Here is a 15,898-nt window from a genome sequence, read left to right on the forward strand (position 1 = left end):
GTCTTGGACATTGGTGTGGAGTTATTTCTTTTGGACTTGCGTAGCACGCAAGCTGGTCTTACAACAGTTGTTTTTTGGAATTGATTTTTAACGTTCGCTGACTTCTCTTTTGAATAGAAGTTCAGCCAGCTGCCGAATCATATTACTGACTACACTTAAGTATATATCCGAGAAAAGCACGACTTGAATTTAAGTTCTAAAGGGTATCATAGCCATTCCGTGCCTAGAACTAGATGAGGATCACCGCACATTCAGAAATGACGCGCTGACGCTTTCTTCTCCCACTCAGCCAAAACAACCGTGCTCGGTTCCTCCATCTTCAACTTAGCCAGATCCTTATCAACGCTCTCTCGAACCGTTTTCCAGGCCTCCGACTTCCGTGCCAGCTTCAAGTAGGCCAATGAGGCCCTCACACCCGCCGTCCTGACGCTGTCGTAAGCTCGATCACTCGTAATCTGTACTAATACATCCCACAGATTTTGCAGCAGCGCAGCGTCGATCGCGGGGGTTGGCGTGACAGAATCAAGGCGCTCGCAGATTTGTTTGATGGCTTCGCTGATACCAATGCGGACGTTCCATACCGAGGTCTTCATATTGGCGACGAGAATGTCAACGAGAGTGTGCAGGTGTTCGGCTACGCAGTATGCGTCAGTCACGTTCAAAGTATGGGGGGGGGCATGTCCTCACCAAGCATCGTGTCCACAGATGGATGGATAGCAGCCGCCAAGGCTTTGATCGAGTTGTTTTGCATCACCAAACGCCTATAATTCGGTTAGCTTCGTGGCAGATGGAGAGTTCCCCATATACATACATGGGCTTCGCCTCCAAATCCTCAGAATCCACGTCCATCGCCTCTGGAGACTTGACCAGGACAGGACTAACAATTTCATAGATGGTGACGAAGAGATCGACTTCGTTCGCATCAACGTATTTGGCCAAGGCGCCGATCGCGAATGGCTTGTAATCTGCGTTGTTTCTCTTCGCTTCGCGGATTACAATGTTGGTGATCTCCTCCTGCTGCCCGGACTTGTTTTTAATATAAGTCTTGTGCTTGTTGACCACGTTCACAAAGGCGTCAAGGATAGTCTCCTTGCCTTTCCAGGATCGCCCAGCGACAGCCTTGATAAGCAGGGGAAGGTAAGTTTCCATCGGCAGAGCAATGTCCGTTTCCGTAATCTCCTTCAAAGCGCGAGCAGCCATCTGCTTTACGCGCCATGAGGGATGCTCCAGATACTTCGAGATCAGCTCGGTAAGTTCCTTGAGATAGAGACGAATAGCTCCCTGACCACCTGTGTTCTGCTCCCAAGCTTCTTTGAAGGGGCTGGACGCCGCTTCAGACAAGTCCTGCTTTGCGATGAAGACATTCGGCAGAATCGAAGAAGCAAGCGCATTGAACTTGTCAGAGGCGTGGCTTGAAATGGCATTCAACGTGATACCCGCCGTCATATGGGTAATCTCATCTTCTGCTTCGAAGAAGTTCTGAAACTGCTCATTAACCAAGGCAAGAGTTTTCTCGCCATCCGTCAAACGGGCGACGTAGCCAATGGTGGCAGCGTATGATTTGCGCACTGTAATACTCCTATCAGATAGAAGTTGCGTCACTTGCTTCAGAACAGTGTTTGAATGGGGACGGAGCAATTCGCCTTTACGTAAGGTCAAGTTGACAATCACCTTCGCAGCACCCGCTTTCGTCGGCAATCCAACACTTCGGGCATTCTTCAAGATAACCTTCACGGCTTCGCCCATAATCTCCTCATCAAGCAGATCCACGCAACGGTCGATAGCATCCATCATCGGAGAGCTGCGAACAGCTTGGAATCTAGCCTGGTCCAACTGCTCCTGGGTGTAATCTTTGCCTGCGTGAAAACTGAGGTAGTTGACAGCCTGGGGCTCAAGAGCTGTCATCAGGGCAAGCAGTTCGTCAATGAGCTGGGAGAGGAAGGGCTTCAATGCCGGACCGGACGACTTGCAGAGCTTGATGATCGTGTCAATGGCGAAGGCTTGAACCTCCTGTGCGTCCGAATGCAACCCAAACCTTCCAAGCAAGAACGGCATAGCGGTGGTAAGGACCCGGTTAGCGTCCGTCCATGATACGTTGTCGGCATCAGCAGAGCGCACGATGAGGTTTGTCAAGGTCTTGCAAAGTGACATGGCGGCCAGGCGGACACTATCCTTGATATCATCGGCCGCCCTGAAGGACGACTGCCAAATTTCGTCGATGCGAGGCATAATCTTGGCCAAAGGTTGGCCCGAAATGAGCTCGGCGAGTGCAGAGCAGCTTGCCTCACGTCTCCTCCACGCCTTTTCACCGAGACCACGAAGTGCCTCCGTCAAGATTGCATCAAAGTACGTCTCCACAACGGTGTTCACGTCTTTCGTCACCTGCTTCCAGATATCTCCCATAGTCTTCGCCACTCCAGGGTTGGGATCATGGCGGTAGGTGAACAGCTTGGAGTACAACTTCGCTGCCTGCTGGGGATTCTGACTGAAAATCTCGTCTAGCGAGGTATCAGCCAAGACTCCCAAGCCAAATGCGGCACCCTTCCTGCTCTGCCAAGCACGCGAGCTGTTGGCCAAGTTCATGAACTTGTAAACCAAGTCAGGGTTGTTGAGCTCAGAGGCAAGAGACATCACGTCCTTCATGGTGGAGATGCTTCCATTACCCCCAGGACCGTCACCTGTTCTCAAAACACCAGGCTCGAACAGCTCCGTGTCTTGCGTGATCTCGCTTTGTACCTTCTTCTCGCCAGTGAAAGACCCAACGAGACTCCTCACCAACTCGTCCTTCAACGCCTGATCACCAGCCTGATAGACCATGTTAAGACCCTTTGATGCCGTCTCCTGAACGAACTCATCTCGATCACCCAGAAACGAGGAGAACGCCACATGGAAACGCTTCAAGGCAGACTGGACGGCAGGCATATCTCCGCAGAACTTCACGAGGGACAAGAGCCACAACGATGACGCCTTGCGCAGGATAGGCTTGGGCGAAGTAACGAGCTCAGTGAGAACTTGCTCAACGATCCTCTCGGAAAGCTTGGTCCGTTCGACGACAGGGGGCTGCACATCTCCGATATCGAGGTGAGTCGACAATGCCTTGGACTGCCATGCTCCTGCGACACAGGACAACGCATCTCCAGATCCCATCGTAAGCTCAACCTGCTTCGCTTCGTGCACCGCATAAATGGCGCCTAAGATGGTCTCAATCTCTGGTGCGTCCTGTGGGAAAGATACAGAGATACGGCCAAGAGCCATGATCGCCTTGTCCTTCAAAGAGTTATCCTTCGCCTCCTTAGACACACGAACAAGCTGCGCAACGATATCAGAACGGCTGACTGTGACATCTCCAGACGTATACGTCTCCAAATCCTTCAATACAACATACGAACCTATCTCCGCCAACGCCTCTACAACTGCACCCGCAAGCATGGGCGCATTGGTCGCCGAGCTCCTCAGCACGTCGAAAACCGTCACCACGCATTCCTGCACCAACTCGGATGGTAGAACATCCAACTTCCCGCGTGCAGACAACCGACTGACGACGTATCCGATGGCCAAGATAGATCCATGAGCATGCTCTTGAGTGCCCTTGGTAACCTTCTCGAGGTACTCCTTAAGCGCAGCCTGAAGTTCCTCAGCAGAACCGTTACCCGTAATCAGCAAAGCCGTGATATGCGCAGCGACCTCCCGCATTTCCGGTTTGTTACCGAACACCAGATCCTTCACTCCACCAATGTTGAGTTGCCTAACATCAGCTGTGATAGCCGAGCCACCAACCGCCAACAGTTCCAAGATCCATCCCGCACACCTAGTGGCGAGTAAACCGTCTTGACTGAGCAGTCCCTTACACAGCATATCAAGGTAATCCCGCAGCTTCGCATCTTCTCCATTGTTACCGAGGTCAGTCACGAGACTGCCAACCGCCTTTCTGGTCGCCCCATCAACCTCAATAGCGTTATCCAACATAACCTCCCAATTCTCATCAACAGCAAGCTTGAGCCCAGCTTTCTTCACCGCCTCCATCACCAAAAGCTGTCTCGCAAACTGCACCACCCCCTCGAAAATCGGCACGGGCACTCCCATCACCAGCTTTCCCTGCTGATATTCGGGGACTTCCTTCAACGTCGGAATCCCACTTACGACGGTCTCCATGAATCGCATAAACGTTGGCAAGGTATAGGGATCCCTCTCCCTCACTTCCCCGCCCAGCGTCTTTTCCTTCTTGACAGTGGCAAACCCAGTATTCACGACACGAAACCAATGCGGATTAAGCCCCTTCCTCGCCTCCTCAGCAACATCCGCCTTCCCCTTCCCACCTCCCGCACCCTGTACGAGCCCCAACACACAGATCCACCTGGCCCTGACATCACCCATCGGGAATGCAGAGATCGCAGTGCGCACAATCGTATACCGCGCGCTCGCTTGACCACGTAACATCTGCTCCAGCAACAGTGTCTTAAGTTGAGACGCGAGTGGCTCGGGCGGATTGTGCAAGATTGGGATGAGCAGCGAAATCGCCTCCTCGACCGAATGCCTCAAATTCTTCGGCTCGGTGCTCAATGCCTCAAACAAAACCTTCACCAACCCCGCCCTGGCAAAGATCTTCTCCGGGCACCGCTTCCCAATTAACCCAATCAACACCCACCACAACCCCCTCAAACCCTCCTGTTCGGGTGTCAAATACCCACCCTGCGGCAGCGGGGTGGTGACGACACTTTCAGCTCGTTCGAGCGAGAAACCCGCAATGGCCTCAACCGTCTCCTTCCTCGCCATGCGTGCAACCCAATGAATAAACCCAACAGTAGCCTGCACCAATTTCGGATGCTTAACATTCGGCGATAAGCGTATCTCATTCGCGGGGTTGAGAACGTTTTGACACACTGCCACGACACTTCCAACCTCATTCGCCGCTCTCACACTTTTCGAGAGCAGGTTGAGAACCTTGACAGCGACGGGCCAAGGAAGTGGCCCATCACCCCCTGACCAAAGCTGAAATAACCCACCCACAACTCCCTTACTTTCCCAATCAAGCCCCATTCTTTTAACGGCATCCTCCGCCATGCCGCTAATCTCGTGATTCCCGTCTTGTGTCGCGACCACAATCCCCGGTAACTTCTCTTCGGAAGTGAAGGCGGGGGAGGTGAGGAAGCGGAGGGAAGCGAGTTTGAGGGCAGTGAGGGTGGAGGGAGGAATTGTAGAGGGGTTGTTGTTTGTCAAGAACTCGAATGCGGCCGCCGAGAGGTTTGGACTTGACAGATAGGCGTGGGCGGGGCCTGTTGGGACAGGTTCTTCCATGCCCGTTCCGTCTTCATCCGCATCCACCATCTCCTGGTCTTGAATCTGTGCGTCCTCCCCGGTTCCGCCAGTGGGAGGAGCATCGCTGCCAAACATCCCAGGCATGGGCCCTGACCCCGCTCCACTTCTCCTCCGTCCTGTTAAGGACAGTGTCTCCCGACTCCCCCGGCTCGCATTCACATGCCGTACCCGAAACCCGGCTAAGGTCAACAACATCAAATCCTTAATCTTCTCCGCGATCCACCTCGCATCCTCCGGTCTCTCCTCAAACCCCATCTCCCCTCTCTGTTGTTCTTGTTGTTCGGCTTCAGTGGGTGGGGTCCATTGTGGGAGGATGTGTAGGATGAGGTGGAGAAGGGTTTTCTGGTGGGGGATTGGGTGGGTGGGGATGCCCTGTACCAGCTTTGGTAGAAGTGCGGTTGATTTGTCGGATGGGAGGTGGCGGATAGCCATGTCCAAGTAAATCAAGGTAAAGTTCTTGGTGAAGGCGCTCACTCTCGCATCTAAGAACTGCGCCAACAAGGCATCCACCGGCAAGGCTATCCCCGGATTCGACTTAATACGTTTCGAGATATGTTGACAAATTGAGATGACCTGTGAGCCCCAGGTTAGTCATGATCGGTGCACGCTCAACGGCTTCTTCGGCCTTACCTTATTCCTCGGCGCAGCATGCTCACTTCCTAATTTCAATAGCAGCGGACATAAATATATCGACAATGTCTTCTGCAGTTTTGCATCGGTGTCCGAGAGTGCGATCTTGAGCTCGACGGCATTGAGTCTGTACCGGACGGTGTTAGCTGCTGGAAAAGAGCAACAATTGCATATTCTGGTACAATTTGAGCTCGGCTTCGGCCATATTTAGATGCTTCTCTATCAATTGTGATACCTCCTGAACTGGTGATGGCTGTCGCTTTGATCAAGGGTATTTGGAAGGGTCTTGGTTGCGTAATGGTCGTACGTATGCAAACACCGGCGGCGCATCCCGGCGCAGGGGATGCAGAACGGTACAGTCACCGTGCGACTCGAACAGGGGCTTGAATGAAGTTCTTCTCCTGCAATTGATATGAGTTTCCTTCATACAGAAATATGATCCTAAACAGCTGCCGGGCCTGGTCGTGGTGGCCTCACTTATCACTTACAATTCCCACGAGTTTTGAATCGACACATTAGGTACGCGTACGAGACATGAAGCACCCGGTCTCTGTGACAATGAGGCATGACACTTCCTACCTGGGCTTTCCCCTTCCTCCTCTCATCTATGTCGACCTTCACTCTAGATGAGCTCCTGATCGATGCGAGCTCCACGAGCAAACACCAAACAGGTGGAATTGGATAGGTCAGATTCAATGGGTGTGTCGTTATCATAAGTAAAGATTGAAGTCCTGATTGAACTCTTTCTCCAATAACATTTCGTCAGTTCTGATTAGGCTTTTTTCTCAACCTAGGACATTTGCATGTAGCTAAGCTATACATGATCATCTTGCGCTTCATACATATCTTACACCCGAATATTCTGCACACCTTTAGTTTCCAATCGAAGTGCCCTCTCACCCAGCCTGCACCGTTCACAGGCATTATGTATCCGCTTTTCTTTTCATCGTAGTCCCGTTGAACCTGATTTGCTGACGGCCATACGTCTTGCTTTTGAAGATCAGATCGGCCACCAAATCATTCCCATCCAAGGTGACACGAATATTAAACAATACTTCATAACCGTAGGAGACCTTGCTCACCACTCAACCTTCACGTATCCCTTTTTCAAACTTGTGGGGCGCTTAAGGTAATCCATCGCATTCTTGTTGTCATTGCCCCACCCAACGTAATTCCCCTATCTATCGTAATAAATAACGGAGAGCACCTGCAGCGGAAAATCTTTAGATAGTCCTGCATATACACAAAGTGCATTGTCGGATGGTACCTTTTCCCCAGTCGTACTCTGCCCCTGCCAGTCATTGATTGTGTAAATTCGTTATTGGGATCGCCCTTCCAGGAGAATGCAATATCCGAGAAAGTTGTGCCAAAACCAATGGCCACGGTGATAGGACTTTCCTTCGCTGACGGCGTAGACATGATGTTTCGTTCTGTAAGGAGGTGAAAGGAGATGAGCGAACGTAAGAACGGAGGTACCAGTTCGTGTATATATTGAAGCCAAAAGACCCGTGAACAGATAAGAACAACCAACCAAGAGGCTGTGCAACCCTCACAAACCGCATCCCACGAATTGGAAACACCGACGTTGCCCACCTCATGCAATTCGACGCACCCCAACATCACCCCCACATCTTCCGTTTCCTCGGGCTCCCCAAACACCTCACACATCTTCTACACTCTCAAGAAGCTTAAAGGATAGAATGCCGGCACCCATACAGACCAAAGAACAACAAGACCTGCTCTCCGCCCTTCAATCCCTCAACGAAGCGGAGACAGCGGCAACAGACATCGAAGGGAAACTGGATGCGATACACGGGAAGCTGGATGAGTTGTTGAGGAGTTTGGAGGCAAAGGGTTCACTGCCATCTGATGGAGATGTGGCACAAAATGGGAATGGGGCAGGGAGGGAGGAGGCTGGGAAGGTGGATGGGAAGAAGAAGTGAAGGAAGTTTGGGATGAAATCAGATGACAGAAGAGGTACGGGCACGCCGGAAATAGCGATGACTCGTACTGACGAGCTTGTACAGGCGGCGTGATGGAGATCACCACACTTAAGCAACTCGCAAGCCATCGACAGGAGCGGCTCTTGGGACACTCGACAAATGATATGTCCGATCTGGCCACGGACGCCAGCTGCAACTACGATATCGCTGCTGGACAGCAAATACAACGGCAGGATCTATAGATTTAGGGAGAATGACTTAGAACCCTACATAACCATATCACGTGCCCTCATAACCACTGTAGTGTGTCGAGTCACACTACGGCTTCTTTGTGGACCGGCTTCGTTGTGGACGGGTTTCTGGAAAACCGGTCCAGAAATCTAACTATATAAAGGGGATGTTTTGGCAGCTTTGGTTCTACATCCAAACACAATCACTTCTTACAACCACAGCGGTGCATGTGCGTCATGACGCTGCGGCCCTCGCGACGCCGGCAGCGCTTCCTGCCGGCTAAATCAACCCCTCCACCAGAAGAACCCCACACGCCCCCAATTGATCTCCAACACAATCATTCACAGTAGTGATTACCAACATAACCACAATGGCCCCCTACACCCAAACTTTCAAGTTGAACACCGGCGCCTCCATCCCCGCCGTCGGCCTTGGCACCTGGCAAGCCTCCCAACCCGGTGAAGCCGCCTCCGCCGTCAAAACCGCCCTCCAAGCTGGTTACAGGCACATCGACGGTGCGTGGATCTACGGTAACGAACCCGAAGTCGGACAGGGTCTCAAAGAATCTGGAGTCCCCCGTGAAGACGTGTTCGTCACCACGAAACTTTGGTGCACGAAACATGATGACCCCGAAAAGGCCTTGGATGAGAGTTTGCACAATTTGGGATTGGAGTACGTTGATTTGTATTTGATGCATTGGCCTCTTCCCATGAACCCCAATGGTAACGACCACAAGTTCCCGAGAAATGAGGATGGAAGCCGTGATATTGTCGGCGTCTACGAGGAGGGGAAGGAGTTGCCCTTCATTGCGACGTGGAAGCGTATGGAGAAGTTGTTGGATACGGGCAAGGTCAAGGCGATTGGTGTTTCGAACGTCTCGGTGCCGTGGATGAAAGCTCTTCTCAAGGAAGCCAAGGTCGTCCCCGCTGCCAACCAAATCGAGCTCCACCCTTACCTCCCCCAACACGATTTGGTTGAGTTCTGCCACTCCAACGGAATTATCTGCACAGCCTACTCCCCCCTCGGCAGCACCGGCTCCCCCCTCCTCTCCGACGCCGATATTAAGCGCATCGCCGAAAAGCACAACACGGGCCCCGGAAACGTTTGCATTGCGTACCAGGTCCATCGTGGGGTGAGTGTGTTGCCCAAGTCCGTGACGGAGGGTAGGATTAAGTCGAACTTCGAGGATGTGAGCCTGGATGAGGAGGATATGAAGACTTTGAATGGGTTGTGCAAGGAGAGGGCGAAGAGGTATGTTAAGCCGGATTGGGGCAGCCAGTGTTTGAACTTGGGATTTGAGGATTGGGATAAGTATTAGATGAAGAGAGTTGGGATGTTGGATGTTGGATATAAGTTATGTATGTCACCTACCTCGGTTTCCAGCATCTCAGGCACGGCCACCTCGCCTAGCTTGATCCCCCTGTTTTTTGTCTAGTCAGGCCCGCGCAGTGTCCATAAACTACACCCCCTCTCCCCCAAACCGCCAACACCTGACCCTCTGCCCCGACTGGACGCTCTCCGCCCCCTCTAGAAGCTCTACGTAACAGTCTCCTTCAGCTAAACCTCTCATCATTCCACTTCCCTGCATCTTATCTAATACCTCTACGCCCAAGCCCTCATCATTCGAAGTAGAGCGCACGAATCGTGCTTTGAGCCAATTTCGTGTGCCCACCTTTTTGCAGATATGAGAAGGCTGCAGCAGGGTGGCAAATGTAGGCCCTTCTCGTGGTAGGCCAAGTAGTGTCCGCAGATACGGTCGAACAAGAAACCTTTCCGTAGCACCCACCGCCCCCGGATTTCCCGGTAACGCAAAGAACGCAACCCCTCCTTGTCGCTCCCCTTTCGGCAAGGTAGCAAACAACGCCGGGTGCCCAGGCTTGATGCCCAAATGATGAAACCCAACATCAAACCCCAACCTCCTCACCGCCGCCGGTACGAAATCATGTACGCCCATACTCACAGCCCCAGTACTTATCACTACGTCGTACTTTGTTTCAGAGCCGAGTACGTGTGTGAGGACGAGTTCCTCGAAGTGCTCGGGGGAGTCGTTTCGTGACGGGAGAAGGGTGATGTCAGAAGCGGAGAGAAGATGGGTGGAGAGCAGAGTTGAGAAGAGGTAAGGGCCGTTTGTATCGAAGATTCGGCCTGCGGCGAGGGAAGAGGTAGTGGGAGTGGCGGAGGTAGTGGATGTTAATTCTTTCCCGGTTGTGATGATTGCTATACGCGGTCTTCTGGGGACACTGACGCGGAGAATCCCAAAACTCGCCAGCAGCGCGATATGACCCGGTGTTATCAGCGTTCCCTTTGAGAGCAAGAGGTACCCAGCGGGTATATCTTCACCTGCGCGTCGGATATGTTGGCCCTGAAGGATGTGCGTGGTGAAAGGAAGTGTGAAGATGGACTGCTCGGGTTCAACGTCTTCTTCGATCTGGCGCACAAGACGCGTACGACCGAGGTCTTCGATTTTGATGACTGAGTCAAAGAAGTTGCCCTTCGGAACTGGTGCGCCGGTCATGATCTCATAGCACACGATGTCGCCATCTTCGTAATCCCACATGTTTGGAGTAAATGTTGGTGGAGCGTCACCCGCGACGACCCTTCCCAAACTTCGGATCTTCACCTCCGATTCTCCGTCCTCCCCAGCAGCTGCTGCCAGCTTCGCTTGAGCCGAAGCAATGTGTCTTGCGTTCACACAAATCCCATCCATAGCAGAATTGTCCCATCTCGGTAACGTCCCCTCCGGTCCCTCTGGGCCGCGCACATCCTTCGCCGCAACCCGATCCAGCGCCTTGAGTAGCGGGAGTTCCTCGATTGCAAGACTGGTGCTGACGACTTCTTCGGCGAAGGCAGTGATCTTGTCCACTGCGACGTTGTAGCTGATCATATTATCGTGAGAGTGCATTGCCAGTGTATGAATTGAGCTTGGGATTACATCCCCGATGGAGGTGTACTTCGGTATCAAGCGTGGCTTCCCGTGTGGCTGGTGAGATGCGCTCGTCTCCGCTGCGGGTTATTGTAACCGACCATGACGTCATCATCCGTATTTTACTCGAAGAAGTCTTCGATGTTTCCAATCTAGCCGAACCCGCCGCTGTCCGCTTTAGTTGTTGATAATCTCAAGGTTGAACCCATAGTGTCCGAGGTACCAGTTTCTCCCACGAATGTTGGTCAGGGGCGCCGGAAACAGGTTATGTTTGTGGTTCAAGGGTGTACCGATTCAAGATTGAAGTTTTAAGTTAATCGAGCATGAATAGCAACTTCCTTTATTCCATTTGATGAGCGATCTGTGCGGAAGATTATCATGCGCGGTTGCGACCGCGGAATTTCGGTTGCATTTTCTCACGTATGAGAGGCAATCAACAGCATGTGTTCTGCCTCAAACGGGAACAGAGCCGTTCCGGAACGGCGGCCGTTTGGAAATGGGGCAGGACATATGTGTTACGGGCCGGTAAATGAGCAATTAAGGTTTTCATACCCTGTAAGATCCCGTGAGTTTGAGAACAGTTTCGTCTGCAAACTTCCAGCGACAAATAGCTTCTCCATGCGGTCTTTCATCTCCCAGAATAAGGTTAGACTATCTGCAACAAAGCGGCCCGTAAACCGCCCACTAAGATTGGGTTATTACCGAGACCGAGCCGCCTGGAGATGGTGATGATATGAAGCAGGCAATGGGAGTCGCTTGAGAGGAGATATTTGCTGTACGTGTGGGGAACGCAGGTCTTTCTCTTTTTCGTTTTCCTGCTTTCGTCGTGTATCGCAAGGATGGCTTGTAGGATATGGATTATGATATTTCGTGTATTCTTTCTCGATGTTGGTTCTGCCGTAAACTGTATCCATGCCGAGAAGACATCGAACGGCGATAAACACATGCAGTGGTGTGGTGACCCACTCCGGCTCTGCTCAGTTCTTAAGCTCTGCTGCTGCAACGAACTGCTCCTGATACCTGGCCAACATCTCCACCGAAACATTGCTCCCTCCACAAACAACCAACACCACACTCCCCTCATCGCCAACAACCTCCCTCAACTTCCCATGATACGCCAAACTTAACACAGTCCCACACGCTGGCTCAACCAAAATGCGATGATCGTCCGCAAATCGAACACACCCATCCACCGCTTCTGCGTCTGAGACTGTGACGCTGTGTACGGCTCCGGGGTGGGTGGTGGCGAGATCAAAGCATGTTTGAGAAACGCGTCTGGCGCCGAGGGAGGTTGCGATGGAGGTGATGGCGGGTATGGTCGTCAAACTCCCAGCGGTCATAGAAGCATGAAAGGATGCGGCGCCTACGGTTTCGACCGCCACAACAGGAACATCATCCCATCCCACCTCCCGCAACCCATGTAAAATACCGGCTAGTAAACCGCCTCCGCCGACCGCGCAGACGATTGCACCCGGCTTCTTATCCAGCTGTAGCTTCAACTCGCGCACCATCGAAGCATTCCCATCGACAATATCTTCGTGATCAAACGGAGGGCAATAAACACCCGTCGAATCCCTCTCCACCATCTCCCGCACAAACAGATCAGCTTCGTCCCAGACAGAGCCATGCACAACAACGCTTGCGCCGGCGTCTTGGATACGGGAGATCGTAACGGCCGAGGTGGTTGTTGGCACGACGATGGTTGCAGGGCAGGAGAGAGAGCTGGCGGCTGACGCTGCGGCCAGGCCTGCGTTGCCGCCGCTGGAGCTATTACAAGAAGTTCAGACTATGGTTCGAGGAGATTGCATAGCGGGTTGGAGGGGTACCTATAGATGTGGAGGGTCGAACCTGGTGGGAGTTTCGCGTAGGCTTTCTGGCAGAGATTGCCGATTCCGCTGTAGAGATGTTAGTATCACAGGACCAACCATCCTCGATTATGGACACTGACCGAGATTTAAACGATCCACTGGGCTACAAAAATGTCAACAAAGATGCCAAAGAGATATTGACAGAACATACCTGAAGATTCTCTAACTTGAGATAAACGCGGTCATTGCCAGCGGCCTTTGCGATAACCGTGGACTCAACCAATGGCGTTTGGACGTAAAGCGGTTGCATGATACCTCAATTCTAGTCGTGACCGAAGACGGGCCTTGAGTCCTTGACTGCTATCAATGGAGTTCATCGCGCAATACCCCAATGTCGAAATAGCCGACAACCGGACATGACTGTCCTGCGCCAGTGCCGGCGAACCTGCCGTCAGTGCGAGGCGCAGTCGTGGCTGGTGACATACAGTATCGAGGCCACGGCGAGGTAGAGACTGCGAGGTATTCGGACAAGATGGACGCCTTGATACTCGTACAGTCACCCATGGCCATGGGTTATGGCTATGTCAGTCAGCTAGGTAAACGTTATACGCTACACGAAATGGTTGGGCTTGAGTTCACACGAGTACACAATTCCAATGCATCAAGATTGGTATTCTGCGATTGCAGCCATCTGGACGAAGGACTCATTCCAACCACGTATGCTTCATTTGTGTCTTCATGTCTCCTGTATCTTCATGCTCATTACTTTCTGTAGCATCTATCGTACACTCTCTTCGCATGTTGAACGAGGTTGCCATGCGTCCGGACAATCTGGCGGATTCCATCTTGTACTAGAGGTGAAGACAAGATAAGGTGAGTGTATGTGAACAGTGTTGCGTCGAGAAGCGTGGGTTCCCTACAGTACGTGTGAGCACACCCAACTGGTACACTAAAGGTTATCTTACCGAGATGCGAAGAACCATTCATCGTCACCCAGTGCTGCGGCGATAGCAGCGAATGCAGCTGCAGCATCAGCGTAGATCTGACAGTGAACATGTCAGCGTGGACTCGTCAACATCTTCATGTGCTTACCTCTTCACCATTCACTGTCCGCTTCGCCTCGATCTCCGCGCGCTTTTCTTCTCGGATCTGCCTGCCGATCCACAGATTCACAGGCCATGCCGTGGCCTTAGTATACCACGGCAGAGCTACTGCTTGGTAGTTCTTCGGTTCAAGGAAACAAGTGTAGATCCATGCATTGTGAATCTTTGACTCGATCAGTGAGGTGAATGCTGTAGCATCGGCTTGTGTCTTCTCATCCAAGTACGCTGCCAAGTTCGCAGATGGGTTTTCCTGGATCCACTTAAGAATACCTGACGAATATACCAGCGGCCCAGAGAGTGGCTCGTTCAAGAATGGCAGGGTAAAGGTGGGAGAGGCATGGCGGTTGGATGAGACTGCGTTGAAAGGTAATCCGGCAAGTAAGAGAGCAGTCTGTCGTATGTCCGTCAGTGATGTGGTACTAACCAAACATGATGCTACATACCTGCCACTTTAGACACTCCGCATCAAAGCTTGGCGAATGTGCGGACGAATCTATTGCAGTAGAGTAGATGTAAAGGGTAGGCTGATCAGCATGCTTTGGAGTATTCGGAGTCGCAGGAAGCAATGCTGCTGGGTGTTCCACCAGTGGAAACTTGTCAAAAAGCTGTGCCATTGGCTTTGGCACAGACCAGATTTGCCATTGAGGTTGTTGGACTTCTGCAGGCATTTGGATCAAATCGAGGCGGATCAAGGTTTCCAGTCGCACAGCTGCAGCTGTTCCGACGGCGGCGTACGCAGCGCGGGGCGCAGGTAGGTGTGGCTGGTGCGATAACCGATTTTTTCGAGTTCGGCACGATAAGGACGTCGTGTAAAGAAAACATTCATCTACAGCTACAATGGGATTGGCAGGACCTCGAAACGTATGCTCGATGTGATTGGCTTGATTGGCGATGGTGCTGACAGGATTGGCCGCAGAAACAACGCATCGGCGAAGACCCGAGAAACACTCGATGGGGTAACGACACAAACAAATTCGGCTTCAAACTCATGTCGAATATGGGTTGGAACTCTGGTGATGGTCTCGGCAAGAACAGACACGGACGCTCCATCAACATTAAAGTCACCGCAAAGGACAACACCCTCGGTCTCGGCGCAAAACAGGGCGCTGTCAACGACTGGACAGGTCTCTCAGCCTTCAACGATATGTTCAAGCGCTTGAACGGCGTGGACGTACAGGAGAAGGAAAAGCACAAGAAGAAGATGGGCGATTTGAAGGTTGGGGAGGTATATGTGCTCGGAGGTGGTGGGTTGAAGAATTACTTGGGGAGTGGCATGAGGTTCGTTAAGGGGGAGACTTATACAACTGAGATGAGTAAGGAGAATTTTGCGAAGAGGGGGTTGGCTACGACGGCAGAGGAGGCCGAGGCTGGGGCATCATCGTCGGGAAGCGAATCAGAAGAGGAGGAAGAGGAGGAGAAGGCCGACACCCCAGAACCAGCGCCGAAGAAGCGAAAGCGATCTGCCAGTGTTTCATCTGCATCCTCATCATCATCATCGGAAGAAGAAGAGGAGCCAGCAAAGAAGTCAAAGAAATCCAAAAAGTCAAAGAAACCTGAAGACCCCGAAAAAGCCGTTAAGAAAGCCGCCAAAGCCGTCCGCAAAGCCGAAAAGGTCGCCAAAAAGGAAGCGAAAGCCCTCAAAAAGGCCGCAAAGAAGGCAAAAAAGGAAGGGAAGACACTGTCGGTCAAGGTCGAGACGGTGGTTACGGCACCGAAGGGACACAGGTTGGCGCATCGGGCCAAGTTTATGAGGCAGAAGAAGGCGGCGTTTGGGGATGCGGACAGGATGGCTGAGATCTTGGGGATCAAGGCATAGAAACCTTTTCGTCAACGTGGATGAGAGGGAATCATGGAAGATCTGGACGAGGATCCGGATTGAGATTGAAGAGTGAGGTTTGTATCCTTTGCATCTGGCGTTCTGGGACAGCGTGTGTTTTTCGGTTA

General features: G+C 52.2%; 7 protein-coding genes across 7 annotated transcripts; 3 read left to right on the forward strand and 4 right to left on the reverse strand.

Annotated features, from left to right (window-relative positions):
- Nucleotides 1-251: 251 nt before the first annotated feature.
- On the reverse strand, nt 252-6,151 carry SAICODRAFT_8726 (ARM repeat-containing protein; the record flags this gene model as incomplete). Its single annotated transcript, XM_019171485.1, has 5 exons — nt 252-634; nt 688-761; nt 812-5,889; nt 5,947-6,073; nt 6,129-6,151. The coding sequence occupies 5 exons, from the start codon at nt 6,149-6,151 to the stop codon at nt 252-254; spliced, it is 5,685 nt and encodes a 1,894-aa protein (XP_019022911.1).
- A 1,418-nt stretch (nt 6,152-7,569) lies between these two features.
- SAICODRAFT_20453 (uncharacterized protein) lies at nt 7,570-8,296 on the forward strand. Its single transcript, XM_019166262.1, has 2 exons — nt 7,570-7,923; nt 7,974-8,296. The coding sequence occupies exon 1, from the start codon at nt 7,647-7,649 to the stop codon at nt 7,887-7,889; it is 243 nt and encodes an 80-aa protein (XP_019022912.1). The 5' UTR covers nt 7,570-7,646; the 3' UTR covers nt 7,890-7,923; nt 7,974-8,296.
- Nucleotides 8,297-8,490: 194 nt separating this feature from the next.
- SAICODRAFT_36202 (Aldo/keto reductase) lies at nt 8,491-9,438 on the forward strand (the record flags this gene model as incomplete). The annotated part of the gene is made up of 1 exon (XM_019168480.1): nt 8,491-9,438. One exon carries the CDS (start codon nt 8,491-8,493, stop codon nt 9,436-9,438), a length of 948 nt encoding a protein of 315 aa, XP_019022913.1.
- A 138-nt stretch (nt 9,439-9,576) lies between these two features.
- On the reverse strand, nt 9,577-11,066 carry SAICODRAFT_31137 (MoeA N-terminal region-like protein; the record flags this gene model as incomplete). The annotated part of the gene is made up of 1 exon (XM_019167850.1): nt 9,577-11,066. The coding sequence occupies exon 1, from the start codon at nt 11,002-11,004 to the stop codon at nt 9,580-9,582; it is 1,425 nt and encodes a 474-aa protein (XP_019022914.1). The 5' UTR covers nt 11,005-11,066.
- Nucleotides 11,067-12,020: 954 nt separating this feature from the next.
- On the reverse strand, nt 12,021-13,161 carry SAICODRAFT_36204 (tryptophan synthase beta subunit-like PLP-dependent enzyme; the record flags this gene model as incomplete). Its single annotated transcript, XM_019168481.1, has 4 exons — nt 12,021-12,810; nt 12,870-12,938; nt 12,992-13,014; nt 13,063-13,161. The coding sequence occupies 4 exons, from the start codon at nt 13,159-13,161 to the stop codon at nt 12,021-12,023; spliced, it is 981 nt and encodes a 326-aa protein (XP_019022915.1).
- Nucleotides 13,162-13,613: 452 nt separating this feature from the next.
- SAICODRAFT_8731 (uncharacterized protein) lies at nt 13,614-14,622 on the reverse strand (the record flags this gene model as incomplete). The annotated part of the gene is made up of 4 exons (XM_019171488.1): nt 13,614-13,767; nt 13,817-13,893; nt 13,944-14,345; nt 14,398-14,622. 4 exons carry the CDS (start codon nt 14,620-14,622, stop codon nt 13,614-13,616), a joined length of 858 nt encoding a protein of 285 aa, XP_019022916.1.
- A 140-nt stretch (nt 14,623-14,762) lies between these two features.
- On the forward strand, nt 14,763-15,887 carry SAICODRAFT_66766 (G-patch-domain-containing protein). The gene is made up of 2 exons (XM_019170262.1): nt 14,763-14,815; nt 14,871-15,887. Exons 1-2 carry the CDS (start codon nt 14,792-14,794, stop codon nt 15,768-15,770), a joined length of 924 nt encoding a protein of 307 aa, XP_019022917.1. The 5' UTR covers nt 14,763-14,791; the 3' UTR covers nt 15,771-15,887.
- Nucleotides 15,888-15,898: the final 11 nt, after the last annotated feature.

The sequence above is a fragment of the Saitoella complicata genome (assembly GCF_001661265.1).
Source record: "Saitoella complicata NRRL Y-17804 unplaced genomic scaffold SAICOscaffold_18, whole genome shotgun sequence".
In the NCBI taxonomy this organism is placed as follows: domain Eukaryota; kingdom Fungi; phylum Ascomycota; class Saitoellomycetes; order Saitoellales; family Saitoellaceae; genus Saitoella; species Saitoella complicata.

Excerpts from the sequence above, each read along its gene's own strand:
- SAICODRAFT_20453 (XM_019166262.1), top strand. The coding sequence starts at position 7,647 with ATGCCGGCACCCATACAGACCAAAGAACAACAAGACCTGCTCTCCGCC.
- SAICODRAFT_66766 (XM_019170262.1), top strand. The coding sequence starts at position 14,792 with ATGGGATTGGCAGGACCTCGAAAC. Across the intron at positions 14,816-14,870 it reads GATTGGCAGGACCTCGAAAC|AAACAACGCATCGGCGAAGA; the intron begins GTATGCTCGATG and ends GATTGGCCGCAG.